This window comes from Biomphalaria glabrata, chromosome 3, assembly GCF_947242115.1.
Source record: "Biomphalaria glabrata chromosome 3, xgBioGlab47.1, whole genome shotgun sequence".
Lineage (NCBI taxonomy): Eukaryota > Metazoa > Mollusca > Gastropoda > Planorbidae > Biomphalaria > Biomphalaria glabrata.
In genome coordinates, this window is record NC_074713.1 from 396,399 (window position 1) to 415,194 (window position 18,796).

At 37.8% G+C, this 18,796-nt stretch overlaps 1 protein-coding gene across 1 annotated transcript in view; it reads left to right on the forward strand.

Moving 5' to 3' along the window:
• The window catches only part of LOC106079776 (calmodulin-A-like), a 22,183-nt gene continuing 3,387 nt past the window's right edge, over positions 1 to 18,796 (forward strand). Inside the window, exons 1-4 of the mRNA XM_056022806.1 lie at positions 1 to 157; positions 5,210 to 5,237; positions 16,642 to 16,785; positions 18,545 to 18,641. Of these exons, the coding sequence (XP_055878781.1) occupies positions 155 to 157; positions 5,210 to 5,237; positions 16,642 to 16,785; positions 18,545 to 18,641 (272 nt within the window). The 5' untranslated portion in view covers positions 1 to 154. The remainder of the gene's footprint in view (positions 158 to 5,209; positions 5,238 to 16,641; positions 16,786 to 18,544; positions 18,642 to 18,796) is intronic.

Here is an 18,796-nt window from a genome sequence, read left to right on the forward strand (position 1 = left end):
ATTATCGATCAGGTTCAATCGGTAGGCTTGTGGGGAATCAATCACTGGCAACTCAGATGTGTATTGGTTGCTGAAGTCAAGGAGTACATTAGTTCTAGTACGAGACTTCAAAGTTGTCATTTCTAGTTCTACACTAGCCTACATAATCTACAAAATGGTAAGTAGTTGAAAGTTAGCACACAACTTTTCTTTTGTTCCTTAGATTGATATTTCTTACAACTTTTTCATTTACATAATACCAAAAAAAAATTTACGTATATAATTACTATAGCTTACAGCTTTACATAACTAGGTCAATGCGTGGCGTATAATTTGATATAATTCACATAGATCTCATTACTATATCTGTCTAATGGATCATCCATTTATGACGTCCTCATAAAAAAAGAAAATGTACATTTCGTATCTCGTTGCACACGTGTCTTCAAATTGACTCCATGGTAAGCGTCCCACAAACCATGCAACAAATAAAACAAAAACTTGAAATAATTTAACTCTTTCTCTCCGAATTGACGATACCATCGTTGATTTGACCTCATTAAATTAAATTAATGTTTGATTTTATAAACCTTGCTTTGTGATATATAAACGAGAGCCTGCATTTCCTTTTAACTCTTTACCAAATAAAACACTTTCTGATAACAAGCGAAAAAGTTATTCAAGCTTAATCATAACTAAATACTAATGAGCAAAATGAAAAATTTCCGTCGGAACGTGGAAAATAACTACGGAGAGAAAGAGTTAAGACAGTACTATGGAATCTAGGGTGACGCAGAGTCATTGTTCTTAACCAACATTCATTGTTTATTCATATTAGAGTAAAAATTTCACTGTGAAATAATTTAGAAGGTGAAGACCGGATCGAACAAAGAAAGAAATACAATGCGGGTAATATGTTAGTAATGTGTTAAGTGGTTAGATAGTCAAATAGTAGTCTTAAAAAAACAAACAAAAAACAAATTTAAAACACACAAAACAAAGAGAGAGAGAGACAGAGAGAGAGAGAGAGAGACAGAGACAGAGGGGACAATAACAAAATGTTTGTATGTGTGTGTGTGTGTGCGTAGATACATGTGTTTATGTGGGTTATCACCATTGAATACAGAGAGGGGAAGGTAGCTGGCTGTCCCTTTGCCGCTGATCACAACTTTCATTGTGGCTAGCGAGGAACCGAGTATCTGGTAAACATAGGATAGAAACATAAACTTTAATTGAAAACATACACGTTTGAAAACGTAAACGTTTGAAAACATACACGTTTGAAAACATAAACTTTGATTGAAAAAAAATCTAGTTTTATAAAGTTTTCTTCCAAGATTTAAAAAATAGAATGCTTTTAGTTTATTGGATTTTCAATTTTAAAAAATGCATGTCTTTACAATTTCTAGTGTTTGGATATTCGTATGAGGCAAGCTTTTGAAAATCCCACCCCCCACAACTTTAACTCATATCTCCCTGCCCTCTGTTTGTTTGTAAAATGTTTTACATGTTTCGGATGTTCCTTCAGAGTTGAAGATAGTTTACTCCCTAGTCCAAACCTCCCGCAGGACGACGGGGGATGGGAGCGGGCAGGGTTTGAACCCTCGACCGTCGATAAATCCGAACGACAGTCCAGCAAGCAAACCACACGACCAGGCAGCCATCCTCTATCTCTTTATCTATTGTGTGAGCATTTTAATTTTTTTTTTAATTCAGTTTCTGGTTGATAAACTAAGAAATAAATTACATAAATTTCAATTCAATGCATAAATAGTTATACCTCTCCCAAAACAAATTCTTCCAATCTCTAATTACCTGGTAGGCCATTACCATATTACAGGATGGTCGCTAGAAAAGCGGAAAATTTATTTTTATCTATCTATTAATTTATCTATTTATTTTTGCAACAGATAACTTTTACACATTTTTTTAAAGCTACATGTTACATTACACTCAGATGCTCAAAATGTCGTCCGCTCAATTAAGAGCAGCGTCTTAACCTAGATATCCAAGCTCGTGTAGCGTTTTGAAGGATAACTTGTGAGATACCCTTCCAAGCTCTAACCAAGCTCGTTTTAAAATCAAAATGTAGTTTATGTCACGTCGGCTATTCTGAAGCTTTGTCAATAACAAGCTTCAAATCAAAACAATCAATGGATACCAGCTCATAATACAACTAGAAGGAAATGAGAAGGCTGACACACTCGCCAAGAGTGGGAGAACTAACTCACAAATAAACTATGCACTCTATCCAGAAGAATTGAAGAAATTGATTGTAAAAAAAATAAATAAATGGACGAGCTCTCATCCAAATCACAAGAAAGATGACGCTTACTATAAGCTATCCCGACAAGACCAACGTCTAATCTTTCGACTCAGGACCGACACAACAGAATGCGACAACACATGTTCCGGAAGCTCAAAATTGGAACCAGTGAAATCTGCCCATGTGGAGTATCACCAGAGAATGCCGACCACGTCCTCCAAAACTGCTCTCTTTACCAAGAGGCCCGTATAAGACACTGGCCCCAAAACACCCCAATAGAAAGAAAACTATATGGAGAGCTCCCTGATTTGGAAACCACTGCGCAGTTCATCTCATGTATTGGTCTAGTCATCTGAACACTCCAACATAACAATGAGAACGAAGAAGAAGAAGAAATCAAAACAGAAATGCATAAGATCGCATTTAATTCATCTGACACTAAACATTTCCGCCTTTCTATCGACCACCCTATTTTTTCATGCGTAACACCACAAAAAAGTTCAACTTCATGTCGGCGCATCGTCTCACTATCGCTTGAATAGATTAGTTACCTTAATATAAATACACTTCCCCCTGCCCCCCCCCGTAGGCCACAGAAACAGATTACCTTTACATCATCTGCCCTATAGACCACTAGGTCTGAAAGGGGAACTTTTTTTTTTTGGGGGGGGGGGGGGGGTTAAAGGATGACGACATAACAGATGTGCTCTTCGAATTGCGACGAAGATCAATCAGGTGCCATTTTTGCCTTCATTTAGGCCCTACATAAGGGAAAGCAGCTGGCAACAGTTGTCCTCTAAAAAGACAGATATCACGAAGGTTGCGGGACAAATATTTTAAATCCAAAGAAAATTCTTATCTTATTTAATACAGGCGCAGACGGGGAAAAAACAGCCACGGACAACGGCTTTGTCTGTGTTCGATGTAGCAAAATATGTAGGTGGCAACTCGGTTTGGGTTGTGAAATGCTGCACTCGTCTTTGATCGTCGGAATCACAGACAAGTCCTTGCTAATGTTTACTAAAATTTGGGAGCATTACAAGTCCTTAAAAAGTTTGTTTAAAATTTTACAATAGGTAGAAGAGAAAACGGGTGAGATGCAGGGTCAAAGTGCAAGGTCAAAGTGCAGGGTCAAAGTGCAGGGTCAAACCAGTATGCTGCTCAATGCTAGCATAGAAATGGTGTTAATACTGTGCAGCTCACAAAAAGTGCAGGGTCAAACCAGTATGCTGCTCAGTGCTAGCATAGAAACGGTGTTAATACTGTGCAGCTCACAAAAAGTGCAGGGTCAAACCAGTATGCTGCTCAATGCTAGCATAGAAATGGTGTTAATACTGTGCAGCTCACAAAAAGTGCAGGGTCAAACCAGTATGCTGCTCAATGCTAGCATAGAAATGGTGTTAATACTGTGCAGCTCACAAAAAGTGCAGGGTCAAACCAGTATGCTGCTCAATGCTAGCATAGAAATGGTGTTAATACTGTGCAGCTCACAAAAAGTGCAGGGTCAAACCAGTATGCTGCTCAGTGCTAGCATAGAAATGGTGTTAATACTGTGCAGCTCACAAAACGTGCAGGGTCAAACCAGTATGCTGCTCAGTGCTAGCATAGAAACGGTGTTAATACTGTGGAGCTCACAAAAAGTGCAGGGTCAAACCAGTATGCTGCTCAATGCTAGCATAGAAATTGTGTTAATATTGTGCTGCTCACAAAAAGTACAGGGTCAAACCAGTATGCTGCTCAATGCTAGCATAGAAATTGTGTTAATATTGTGCTGCTCACAAAAAGTACAGGGTCAAACCAGTATGCTGCTCAATGCTAGCATAGAAATTGTGTTAATACTGTGCAGCACACAAAAAGTACAGGGTCAAACCAGTATGTTGCTCAATGCTAGCATAGAAATTGTGTTAATATTGTGCTACTCACAAAAAGAACAGGGTCAAACCAGTATGCTGCTCAATGCTAGCATAGAAATTGTGTTAATACTGTGCAGCACACAAAAAGTACAGGGTCAAACCAGTATGTTGCTCAATGCTAGCATAGAAATGATGTTAATACTGTGCAGCTCACAAAAAGTACAGGGTCAAACCAGTATGCTGCTCAATGCTAGCATAGAAACGGTGGTAATACTGTGCAGCTCACAACACGGTCTCTAAGAATGGCTGCCTTTTAAATAACGGCACATCTATATTGCTATAACTTCCGCACTAGCGCACCGTTCAACACGAGTGATAGACGGCATGTCGATATGAGCAAGAAAGACTTGAGGATCCGGATGAAGTGACCAGCAAGAGATAGGAGTATAAGCTGTCCGGGACTAAGAGCCGTCCTTCGGGCTACCAGAGAACTGAATGGACCTCATTCACCAATCGTGAACAAACAACATTTAGCCATGTGGTGCTCTATCTCTTCTATATAATTTACGATCTCTATTTATGTACGTATATGTATGTATGTATGTATGTATGTATGTATGTATGTAAGTAGCATATGTCCCTCATAGAAATAAAAACTGTTTGACCATAGCGGAGATAGTAGTGTATGTTTAATGTCTCTCCCACAAACGCAAGGCCATTAAATATATTTAAAAAAAAAACTAAATTTATCGCTATTGAAGAACGAGACATTTTTTTTTATACTTTTTTTTAACAAATCTGGTAAACCCGTTTCCACATTATTTTCTATTAGATATCAATATGTCGATTGAACATTGTCACACTCTACCTTCATTTTCGTGGCAAACTAAAAAAAAATGTTAAGGGAATATTCGCCATGTTTGACATAGATCTAAATCCAATTTACTACATCAGTAATGCCGAACCTAAGGCCTGCGGGCCGCGGGTCATATCCGGCTAGTTATAGATCACTTCCTTACGTTCAGTGCTTGTCTTAGATTTATAACATTATGTTTTTTGTGGTTTTTTTTTTTTTGGGTCACTTATTGATTTCATTAATGTCTCGTTTCAGCCTAAGTTGACAGACGAACAAATCCAAGGTCAGTCACGTGTTGTATCGTCACTTTCTTTACATCGTAGTCACGCTTGACTAAAACATCGTCTGAGAATGTGTGTTGCTGTTTTTACAAAGCTTTTTTTTTTTTTTAACTCTCTCTGTCTGGTACAATATTTGTACACATTAGTTCTCCCACTTCCCATGCTAGGATCTAGTTGAGACTTTGCACAATAATTCGTTGCTCCTAACAAAATATGAATAAATTACAAAATTAATAAATAAATTAGTGTTAGTGTCTAATTAACTGATTTAGTTTGACATTGATTAAAGAAATATCTCTTAAACTATTGGTAAGTATTTCTAAAAAAATAGTTTGTTTGTTAAATAAGAAGCATTTGGTGAATTAAATGCGAGACACAACAGGAAATGACATGTTTTCGTCCACTGGGTGGCTGCCTGGTCGTGCAGTGTGCGCGCTGAACTATCGTTTGGACTTGTCGATGGTTCCGGGTTCATACCTTGCCAGCTGCCATCCCCAATCCTTCTGCGGGAGGTTTGGACAGGGAAGTAAATTATCCTAAACACTGAAGGAACATCCGAAACATTTTACAATACTGGTGCTCTGTTTTGTTATATATATACGTACTTAGGTTCCTTCAGAAATATAGATCAGTGCGACCCGGCCCTAGGACTGTAGGAAATGGCAGCGTGAGGGGTTTGAACTTGGGTAGTACACACCACGTGATCAAGCAGTCAACTATTTTACTAGGCCGACATAAGTAGCATCAATGACAACAGTAATAATAGTAATAGTAATGGAGGCGCGGTGGCTGAGCGGTAAAGCGCTTGGCTTCTGAACCTGGGGTCCCGGGTTCGAATCCCGGTGAAGATTGGGATTTTTTTTATTTCGTGATCCTTGGGCGCCTCTGAGTCCACCCAGCTCTAATGGGTACCTGACATTAGTTGGGGAAAAGTAAAGGCGGTTGGTCGTTGTGCTGGCCACATGACACCCTCGTTAACCGTAGGCCACAGAATCATCTGCCCTATAGACCACAAGGTCCGAAAGGGCAACTTTACTTTACTAGTAATAATAATAATAATAATAATAAGCTTAGCTTGGAGATAAAGCGGTTATGAAAGTTGTCTTAAAAAGACAATATAGCTTCTTGTTTTTTCTAAAATAACAATAGGGCCTATAGCTTCTTGTTATATCGACGAAGGGGATAATGAATACTGACATTTCTCATACCTTCAATGCCCTTAACATCCACAAGAAGGTTGTCGTTGGCTGTTAGAGGGCGGTACTGTTGCAGACATGCCACATCTTTAGACATTTCTCAGTGGACACTGCTAAAGGGATTGCAATTAATTTTGTTCTTCTTTAACTATGCTTGACCCTGGCATTGCCAGAGAATGAGCATTAGTTCGTTTTTAACGTAATAATAATAATAATTACGAGAGACATATTCTAAAACTCAATATTGTAGACAAATGCCGAAAATGTGGAAATGTGGGTGAGTCAATTGAACACATAATGGCGGGATGTTCAGCCCTATCAGAATCTGCCTACCTAGGTCGCCATAACCAAGTTGCAAAGCTAATATACCAGCACTTGGCTTTGACACACAATTTGATCGGTAAGGATACTCCACCATATTACAAATACTCACCACAAGAGGTTCTCGAGTCTACGGATCATCTACTGTACTGGGATAGGCCTATTTTGACTGACAAAACGGTAGATTTTAATCGCCCTGATCTGCTGCTCAACGATAAAAAAAGAAAAGGCCGCTACCATTATTGACATCGCCGTACCACTATCTCATAATTTAAAAAAAAACAGAGCTGGAAAAACAACGAAAATAGGGGAACCTTGACTTGGAGATTAAGCGTTTATGGAAATTATCTAAAACAACAATATACCCCATTGTCATATCAACCGAGGGAATAATAACAACTGACCTCACAGATACCTTCAACGCCCTTGTCATTCCTAGGAACATTCTCGTTGCCTGTCAGAGGGCGGTACTTCTGCAGACCTGCCACATCACCAGAAAATTCCTCAGTGGAAACTGATAAAGAGACTACGATGAATTTTGTTTCCCTTTAACGAAACTCGACCCTGGCTTCGCCAGAGAATGAATACTCGTTCTTTTATTATAATAATAATAATAATAATAATAATAATAAATGCTCAAAAGGTTAGGGTAAGACTAGTAGGCCTACTTAAATTTTCAGCTAGTAAACCTATTCCTCAAAACAATTCTAAATCTAGCGATTTCGGCCTACTTTCTATTAATAGATCTTCTAAATGATCTATTAACGGACCTTTAGCCTGATATAACATTTCCTACATCCTTGCTGCACAAATGGAACCAGTCAGTTTTTTTGTGTCACTCACGTGTAAAACTAGTCATGGACGATTCACAGGAAACAAATACAGCTATAGATCTTAATATCAATTCTCGTTTATTCAGACGTGATTTGGGACCGGACGAGTCAGGAAAGTAATTACTCAATCAAATAATGGCTTTTCGATTAAAGATTCATCTCCCTCTCTCTCTGTCTCTGTGTGTGTGTGTGTGTGTTCCTTCTGTCTTTCTCACTTACATTCATTCCTGACCCTAAACTTTCTTATCCAGTCGAGCTGCGTGAGGAACATTGCACACACACACACACGCACAAAACACACATAGGCTACACATTTATATCAACACACAATCAGCATGATAAATGTGGAGCCACAATAAAACGACAACCAGTATCTAAAATGAATATAGATCTGAAAAATGTACAATCAATATATGTCCAATTTAAATGTCGAATAACAATGCTAACAACATAGACAATATATATATATATGTGTGTGTGTGTGTGTATGTGTGTGTGTGTGTGTGTGAGAGAGAGAGAGAGAGAGTGGGAGGGGGGGAGGAATAAATAATCTTTTTTTAAAGTTATTTAAATAAACATCGTGTAGGATCTAAATCTGTTAATTGCAATCATTAAACCATACCATGTCACAGAGAATCTTTCTTTGTATGCAGTACTATAAATCTGCTGGTTAACTAATATCAATAGTTGGATCGATAATACTTAGTCGTTGGTGAGACAAGCAAAAAAAAAGACATTTTCCCCTAGAGATACAAGGCCTATTGGTTATAAAGGGGGAAAGAATTACATTTAAATCTTCAACTTTATTTGCTGTATTGATTGTAGAGTTCAATACACGTTTTGGAATTCAAGGTGGATTATCGATTGCCCATAGATCTATTGATGTGGTCGTCAGGCAACTCAAAGTGACTGCACACTTGTTTACAGTTGATATAGCATTCATGGACTCGAGCTGAAACAATGATGGAGCGGTTTGAACCTACGCCATGCTCAATGGATTTTGACATAATCTGCGAGATCAACGTGAGACCAGCAACTAAAAGCTAATAAGGTGCATTTTCAAAATGGTCGCTGCAGCACTTAAATACATGGACAACACTTACACAGTGATAATACTTAAACACATGGACAACGCTTACACAGTGATATTACTTAAACACAAGAGACAACGCTTACACACAGTGATAATATTTAAACACGGAGACAACGCTAACACAATGATAATACTTAAACACATGGACAACGCTTACACACGGAGACAACGCTTACATACAGTGGTAATATTTAAACACGTAGACAACGCTTACACACAGTGGTAATACTTAAACACAAGAGACAACGCTTACACACAGTGGTAATACTAAAACACGTAGACAACGCTTACACACTGTGGTAATACTTAAACACGTAGACAACGCTTACACACTGTGGTAATACTTAAACACGGAGACAACTCTTACACAGTGATACTACAGTATGTTCGTCTCTTCCCCTCCCGCGAACCCCCAAAATCTGAGAATTATAATATCAGTTTTAAAACGCCCGTGTATGATATGATATTCGCTAAAATATGTTTGCCAGATATTGTAAAGACAGTGTTAATCATTAATGCAGTCATAATGCAATAATATGTAGTCATGGTAATAATAATGTAGAATAACATGTACCTACATACAGTTTTGATAAATTAATCAGGAGAATCAGATGGTGTAGTATTTTCTTCGGCTGTGGCTCGGTTACTTTTCTTAACCTTAATTAGAAACGTTAGTGGCAGCAGTATTTACATAAACCAATTATAGCCTACTCTGTCCGCTCAATTTCCTAAATTGTATATATTTAAATGACATTGTTATTTTAAAGTTATTTACAAGTTATTGTTGTTTGAAAGTTATTTACAAGTTAGAATGAGTCTGAGTGCTTTGTTTGTTGTATCTTTTTCTGCTCAAAATGGCCAAAGAAATTCGCGAAATTGACGAAATTATGAAAAAACAAAAAAAACGAAACTCGAGAGCGAAACCGGAAGGTGTTCATGCAGACCAGCAGACAATGGACCTCATTCACCAATCGTAAACAAACAACATTATACCACGTGGTTCTCTATATCTTCTATACAAATTACGCAATCCATAAAGGCTGTCACGTGATACGTGATTCCCATTGTTTTATCAATATTATCACTTGGATAAATGTTGTTTGTTTACGATTGGTGAATGAGGTCCATTGAAATGGTAACGCAAAAAAAAATATATTTGGCCTATAATTCGAAAAAAACATAGCTACGAACAATTAGTGATTATGGGGAATCAATTAGTGATTATGGAGAATCCTTAGCTTTCGCTTAAAATGCTTATTATCTTGTATTAATTATTGTTATGAAAATTGTATTCTGTATCGGTTGTCGTTCTTATGTTTACATGTGCTTGTAACTCGTCCGTAAGAATGTGTTCACGAAATGTGTGTTGTGTAGTCATTCAGTGTATTAAAGCCATTCTATACAGACATGGTTTTTGGACTCTCTTATATTTATGTTCATAACAATTATATTTATAGAAGAGAAGTAAGTCATGGAAAAAGAAAGAGAGAAAGAGAAGTTAGCCGTGGGTAAAGAATTAGAGAAAGAGAAGTTAGCCGTGGGTAAAGAATTAGAGAAAGAGAAGTTAGCCGTGGGTAAAGAATTAGAGAAAGAGAAGTTAGCCGTGGGAAAAGAATTAGAGAAAGAGAAGTTAGCTATCGATAAAGAGAAATTAACCATGAATAAAGAAATAGAGAAAGAGAAGCTAGCTTATAAGTAGCTATGAAGAAAGAAAGGTTAGCCGTAGAGAAAGAAAAGTTGGCAATAAAAAAAAAGAAAGTCTGGGGCAATCGAAACGAATATGAGACACGGTTTCCTCTTCCTCCCAGCAGCGGCGGCACTGTAAGTCGAAGTTTAGCCTGAAACGTGAGACAAATGAGCCAACGGAACAGTGGCCAGTCCTGCACTGCGCTATAATATCTGCTCAGGCCTGGACAGCCTCCACCACGGGAAGGGCTCCCAGAATATTTTTTTTTTATTGTTGTTAGAGTAATAGCTACATTAATATTTATTGAATAGGCATATGAGGTTATTGTTTATTTGTTGTAATATCTTTTGAAGAGCTATACGTAAACAAATAAATGGGCAAGGCGGTAGATTGTGTAGGTCTATATTACTTCGGATGAGGCGCGGTGGCTGAGCGGTAAAGCGCTTGGCTTCCGAACCGGACAACCGGGGTTCGAATCCTGGTGAAGACTGGGATTTTTAATTTCGGATCTTCGTGCGCCTCTGAGTCCACCCAGCTCTAATGGGTACCTGACATTAGTTGGGGAAAAGTAAAGGCGGTTGGTCGTTGTGCTGGCCACATGACACCCTCTTATCTTATCTTATATAATACAGACGTTACTTCAAAAAAGAAGATGATTACGTCCTACGCGTCATGCATTTAGTCATGCATATTAACCAATGACTTAAATTCTGCTAAGTCACTGGTTTTCCTGGCTAGCTCAGGCAACCCATTCCATGCTCTAATAGCACTAGGGAAGAAGGAGTATTTGTACAAATTTGTCCTAGCATATGGGACGAGGAATGTGCCTTTATCTTTGTGTCTTTCAGACCTTTACATCATCTGCCCTATAGACCACAAGGTCTGGAAGGGGAACGTTACTTTTTTATATTACTTCGGACAGCTGTAAGCAGTATCACCTTCAAGGACAAATGAAATCATCGTCATCATCATTAAACTCATTTGAATGAGGGCTGGAGTTGACCAAACCCTCTCTTGCAGAAGCTCTGGACATAAACCCCGCTGCTATTAATATTGCGTGTATGTCACCATACATGCTAAGAACTAGTAGTCTCCTAGACCCGAGATGGAGATCAGCAAGTCTGGGGCAGTCGAAACGAATATGAGACAGGGTTTCCTCTTCCTCCCAGCAGCGGCGGCACCGTGCGAAATATGAGCACGGAACAGTGGCGCGTCCTGCACTGCGCTATAATATCTTGCTCGGGCCTAGGCAGCCTCCACCACAAGGAGACCTCATGCGTTCCAGAATTGTTTGAGCACTCAAAATCGGTTGTTGTTGTTGTTTTTTTTTGTTTGTTTGGGGGGGGGGGGTAGGATTATGCCAGAGCATGATGGAAACTCATTGACTTCTCGGTAGGTGGTGTCAACCTTTCCAGTGTGCCAGTGTGTTTCTAGCTACACCAATGTGACTCGGTGTCCGCTGCATTTTTTACCAGGGTGCCAAAGAGTTGGTTTATATCGTGTGAATCCATTATGGAGTTGCACATAATACATAGGTCGGGGGTAAAGGAAAGCAGACGATCTCGGCAATGACGTATTTGATTTACATTCATTCTGAAGCTAATGGCTTCCGCAGAAAAAAAGTCTGTAAAGGCCGCTGAATACATAATTTTTAGATCTAAAGGAACGCTATTGTTTAAGGTTGTAGTGGACGGCGAAAAGAGAACTTAAGTGGGCCACCGGTAAGCAATGATTCTGACACAATATCTAGGTCACTGCTAGGTTTGCGTAGCCGCTCGAATACTGCGCTTTCCCTTAATCTTCGGACTCGAAGTCACCATAACTTCCTGCGGGGAAGCAGGGAAGTAACTAAGGCGGCCTCGGTCACGCACATTATCCCGCACAGCCAAAGAAATCGTGCGGGGGGTTAAGCTAAATACCCTGCATATTTCTGCTATCCTCATACACCCGGCAACCGAATCAAGCACCATTGATCAAGTGGCTAATATCAACACTTGCTTGTCGACAAAGAAGTTGTTTTGTCTGTGTGTGTAAATAGATAGGGTGTGACTAGTCACATAAATCAATCCAAATAATCAATATATTACATAATCAATATTTCCCCCACACTTTTATTGCCGTGGATAATATTCTCAATGATAAAATTACAACCTATAACCTTTATAAGCTGGCGAGCTCGAGGTGCGATATTTCATGTTTGTAAAAACACAGAATTCATAAAACATTATACCAATATCTGGAAAAATATTTTTTTTTTTAGTTTCGCTTTAAGACAAAACGGAAATACACGAAGACGGCATTTCAAGGACCTCGTTCGTTTGGCATTAACGACACATGTAGGCTATCCACTCATCAATGGACCTCATTCACCAATCGTAAACAAACAACATTTAGTCACGTGATCTTATTGATAAAACAATGGAAAAAAACTGTCACGTGACAACCATCATGAATTAAACATGAGATTGTAAATTATATAGAAGAGATAGAGCACCACGTGGCTAAATGTTGTTTTGTTTACGGTTGGTGAAGGAGGTCCATTCGTTATAGAATGCCTCAACCGTGACCTCCGTTGGCTGTGCCTCAATACTGGCCTGCAACGTCACAGCCTGTGCGTAATATGTATAGCTCGTTGTCATGTCGTTCCTTAGAGGAACGGTGCCAGGAAGCTGGCTTATGAAAAAAGATTTATAGTTATTTGCAAACTTTTTCTTTCTACAAACAATAAAGGAACTGATTCAACTTGTATACCACCTTATCAGTCAAATAAAATGTAGGCATATTTCCCTTGTTCCAGATATCAAACAAAATAATCTATTACCAATAGCTATTTTAAAAAATAGGTTATAACTAATCTTTCTTTAGAGGTTGTCGCTCTAGAGTAAATCTAAATATTGAGTTTTCATACATAAGTAAAAGTTATTTACAGTAGGCCTATATATATAATTTGCTTTTTTCTTAAGATCCTATTAATGTTCTTACACTGTAGGACTAAGACAAAAAGAAGAGAAACGATAAGAAGAAGGGAGGGGCGATATAATGAAAAAATACAAGAAACTTTACAAGAGATTTTTTTAAAATAAATAACCAATGTTTTAAGAACGCTGTATTGAAAGATTACTGTTGCCTTTTTTTTTTTTTTTTTTGGATACAAGGACGAGAGCTTAGACCACTGTGGCTACATACCTATAGGCTATATATATATATACATTATGTGTATATATATAGGTCTGTGGATTAAATATTTGATTCAGTTGTACTAAAAAAAGCGTACAAAAATTATCATATGCGTTTAGAATGCATAGCTTATCAGAACGCCTGTATTCTGTATGCCAGATTTTTTGGCCAGATACACCAAAACTCAATGTATGCAGATCACAAAAATCACAAAAAAAATAATAGGCCTATATTTGAAATTAAACCAATACGAACATGTGTAAAAAAAAAAAAAAATATTTGCAATCTTATCATAGTAAATTGTGATTAGGTCTTGTTCGTTTTTATTTTTATGTTGGAGGGTTCATACAAGTAGTCCTATTTCGGCGTTGAACTGCGCTTTGGTTTCTAGATCTGGCAGCTCCCCGTTTAGTTTTTGTTCGGGCCTCTCGATACAGCTTTGAAGGACATGGTCGGCATTCCCTGATGATGCTCCACAAGGACAAATCTCACTAGTCCGTGTTTGTAGCTTCCTGAACTATATGTGTTGCCCCATTCTGTTGTGTCCGGTTCTGAGACGAAGCATTAGGCCTACATGTTGGTCATGTCAAGTGATTCTTAATCTTCTTCTACAAAGTAGTTGTTTGTCTGAAGTCAAGAAAACAATTTCTTTAATAAAAAAAAAAAAAAAGCTTACAAAATAAGCAATAATTTGTTTGAGAGAAATATAGAACAACTGTGAATGTGTTTTAATTGTAGCCTTATCTTATAAAATACAGACGTTGCTTCAAAAAAAGATGATGATTAGGCCTACGTCCTACGCGTCATGAGTCTAGTCATGCATGTTAACCAATGACTTAAATTCTGTCAAGTCATTGGTTTTCCTGGCTGGCTTATGCAACTCATTCCATGCTCTAATAGCACTAGGGAAGATGGAGCTTATATGAAAGCAGAGGTCGGCGTAACATAGTGTTATAAACAGATGGTCGTAGGCTGTGTGTGTTTTTAGCCTACGCAAATCGCCCCAGTCCAGCGCTAGACGAGCGGTCAACCGTGACCAGTGACAGTACACGCCAGTTCGGCAAGGACCAGTGTCGTAAATATTACGCACGCAAGTCACACCGAAGGTGATCATCTGGAGCGATCAAGAAGGTTCGAGAAGGCCAGTAGAGATCCTATATAAAAGCGAGTGTGTTTGAGTCAAGACACTTCGCGTTACCTCGCAATGTGACCAGTACGAGGCGAAGTTAGAAACGGCACGGTGTGTGAAGTCAGGCGGAGCAAGACTAGGTTTTTGGACAGTTAGTGTAATGTTGTTGCCAATGGACCTCATTCACCAATCGTAAACAAACATTTAGCCACGTGGCGCTCTATATCTTCTATATAATTTACGATCTCATGTTTTTGATGTATTTGAAACTAAACTGTTACTGATACTTTGGAGCCCTGAGTTGTGAGGTTAAGTTCGTTGTGTCGTGTGGTGCAGTTTGAAGAGAGCCTGGATAGTAGGAGAGACGTAAAAAATAAGTGCTCCCTTGAAGCACCATAAAAACCTACTGTCATCACTATGCTTATGTTATTTATATACCGTTAATTGTAATGACTGCCTGTGTAGCTCTTGTGCTTTGGAGCAAAACAAACAAAATTGTTAAATTGCCTACCTGGCATTGAGAAAAAAAAAACAGCAGCTGGCAACAAAAGGCTTCTGTAAGAGACGGCTTAGGCGAAGCAGAACTTTTCGGCGTGAGGCATTTTGTCGCTAGGTGTTTGAAAACAAGTTATATGTTCATCTAGGCCTAATTGTTTTGTATGCAAGAAATATTTTTTTTTAGATTTGTGATAATTGCCAAAGAATGAAACAATAATAGGAAAAACAAAACGGCGCAATTTTTTTTTGTTCACACCAAAACGGTTTAACTTAACTCTTTCTCTCCTAACTGACCATACCAACGTTGATTCCACTAGAATGTGGTAAATAATTACGGAGAGAAAGAGTTAATAAATATTTAAATTTAAAATAGACTGATGGATGTCATCATTTGTGATTTGGACACCTTGTCTATAAAGCATGTCAATATAGTTAAGATAGGAACCTTACCTGTCATAGTTCGCAATCTGTGACATGTTACATTTCGAGAGACGATCTTTTCCCTTTGCAACTTCTTGTGTGACTAAAGAGGCTAATCCTTGATGCACAGCTGCGGTCACAGGTTGGGCATATGTAATCACCAGGCGCCGTTTCACTTTCATCCTTCTATCTACTACTGTTGTATATGGCGCCTGCAATCCGGGCCCTTCCTTTATGCTCGCTCTCCGTGTGGATTTATCCAATGCCACTTTTTTCCCAACTGTTCATGTCGGTTTTGAAGAGCTTCATATCGCGTTCGCATACATTAGTATATCTTAAAAGTGGACGACCAGCGTCTGTCGTGCCTTCTGTTAGATCACCATCCAGAATTTCTTGTGGAAGTCGACCTTGTGTGAACATGATCAAGGCAGCCAAGTCGTCTGCTGCTGATAATAGTGCATCCTGGCACTCTGCTCTTCGCAGCACTTCCTCGTTGGTTATTTTATCTTGCCACCTTATTTTAAGTTCGCGATACATATTCAGGAAATAGCGGGAACCTCAATTAAAACTTTTTTTTTTCCGGGGGGAAAAAAGGGGGTATTAATTCTACGATATATACTATGTATAAGTTACCGGCAAAGTACGAAATTCAACGTTCTGTATAATGCTTGAAGATTTCAGGCAAGGTAGTAAATGATATCTCCATTTTCCTATTTTGCCTAGATTCGACATTGATGAAATATAATTAGATCCAGACTTCTATAATTAGAAGTCTATAATAATTGGCATAATTTAAGTCATTGATTAATGTGCATGACTGAATGCATGACGCGTAGGACGTAATCATCTCCTTTTTTTTTTTTTGAAGTAACGTCTGTATAAGATAAGATAATTAAAATCAATGAGATGACTGGCTGATGAGAAATTTGGGAGGACTGAAAGTGATCTTTTCAAATAAGAGATTGGAAAAGAATGTAGTTTTGTTGTTGTAGAGTGTAAATATCTCAAGAAATGTCCAAATACAATAGAGGGTTATATTCTTGTGATTTCAGAAGCCAAAGAGGCCTTCCGTATGTTCGACAAAAATGGTGACGGACATATAACTCAGGATGAATTGATCAACGTGCTACAAGCATGTGGCCAGAATCCCACACGAGCTCAAGTCAATGAAATGGTGGCCAGGATGGACGACAACAGTAAGTTGATACTGAACAAAAAAACTAAATAAATATAGCCATACTTTATATAGACTTCACATTGATATACGAAGCTCTGTTTTAAGCACACAATAAAATTAGCACAATTTTTTTTTTTTACATAAAATAGATCTAGAACGTATTTAGTTTGCTTTGTTTTCTTAAGGTAGAAAAATACTAGATCAATGGGACTCTTGACTCTGGGGCATTTTACGTCTCGAGGGACGATCTTTTCCCTTTTCCTCATAGGAGATCTGAATAAAGGAAATAAATATGGCCCAATTATTTTTTTTTAAAAAACCTTTTGCTTTTTAGTAACTTTTACTAATTAGATCTACATCTAGATTAGATTATTAGATCTATTTGTAGATGAAAATGTAGGTCTACTCATGGAGGCAAAAAGGTGATTTACTAGCAGCAATTCTCTGAAAGCATCACTTTCTAGACTCGATATAGACATATTCTAGATCTAGTTAAGTCTAGTATCGCTTATTTTAAATGAAAAAGTTAGATCTATAGATCTAATTATAATTTGGTTTTAAATGAGTCTTTAATTTTAGAAATTGGTTGACCTTGGTTAGGCCAATAATAGTATATGCATCCTCTGTTTGGGACCCCTCAACTCAAGATAACATTAAGAAACTGGAACAGACACAAAATAGAGCAGTGAGATTCATAACAAAGGAATATTCACACTTAACCAGAATAACACCTTTAGTAAAATCACTAAATTTAGAAAGCCTTCAGGACAGAAGACTCAAAAGTAGTAATTTAAGTAATTGGTTAATATGCATGACTAAATGCATGACGCGTAGGACATAGGCCTAATCATCTTCTTTTTTGAAGTTATGTCTGTATTATATAAGATAAGATAAGTAAAGTAGCAATAATACATAAAACACTGAACCATAATCTTTAAATACAAAAAAAAAAATTAATAAAATACTCAGAAAGACACAAAGATAAAGGCACATTCCTCGTCCCATATGCTAGGACAAATTGTACAAATACTCCTTCTTCCCTAGTGCTATTAGAGCATGGAATGGGTTGCCTGAGCTAGCATGACGCGTTGGACGTAATCATCTTCTTTTTTGAAGTAACGTCTGTATTATATAAGATAAGAAGATAAGATAAGAACTGAACCAACATCACTTTCCGTCCTACCTAGCTTCTCATCAGTCAGAGTCATCTCATTTATTTAATAATAACTAGAGTCTACATTTTATCTAAATATAATCTGAAGACTTGCGCAGATGGTGAAGAGAACAATGGTTTTGCTGGCATTAAATGAGATTTTAACAAATGTAGGTCACAAGTGGGTTTAGAAGTCAACTAGATCTAGATTAAAATACTGCTCTGTTCTGTCACTGTAATCATTGGCCTTCAAAGTCATTCATAGTCAATGCCTTATTGTTACCAAGTGCACTTTACATCACATGCCATAGTCTTGTGATATTATTTAGATCTAGAGATGATAAGGCTTAAGGTCGAATTAATTTTTTTTTTCTTTTGCCCCAGTGGCGTAGCTAGGGTGGGGGGAGAATTTGAAAATCCCCCCAAAATGAGTGTTTTTTACATTAAATATTAGATATTACGCAAAATGCAGGGGCCCCCAAATGATGGAAAATTCCTAGCTACGCCCCTGCTTTGCCCGCACTTTGATTGCAGTTTACAATTTTTTGGTTTCTTTTTTAATGTTAATCTGCACTTTAGATTCAAATTGTCATTAATATGTTCATGCGTTTTGTTTCTCTTGCAGGTAATGGGAAAATAGAATTTTCAGAGTTTATTGACATGCTGTCAGAAAATTTTGAGAGTAAAGATAAAATACAGAATGACTTAAGAGAAGCATTTAAGTAAGACATTTTTATTTTTAAGTTTGTCCTTCACACCACTGCACATACAGCAAGCACACATACACCTTATTAATTCTATTAGCATTTAACACTCAAAAAAGTTCATATAGTCTGATTTTTTTTTTGTTTCAATTAAGATGATGGCAATATGAATT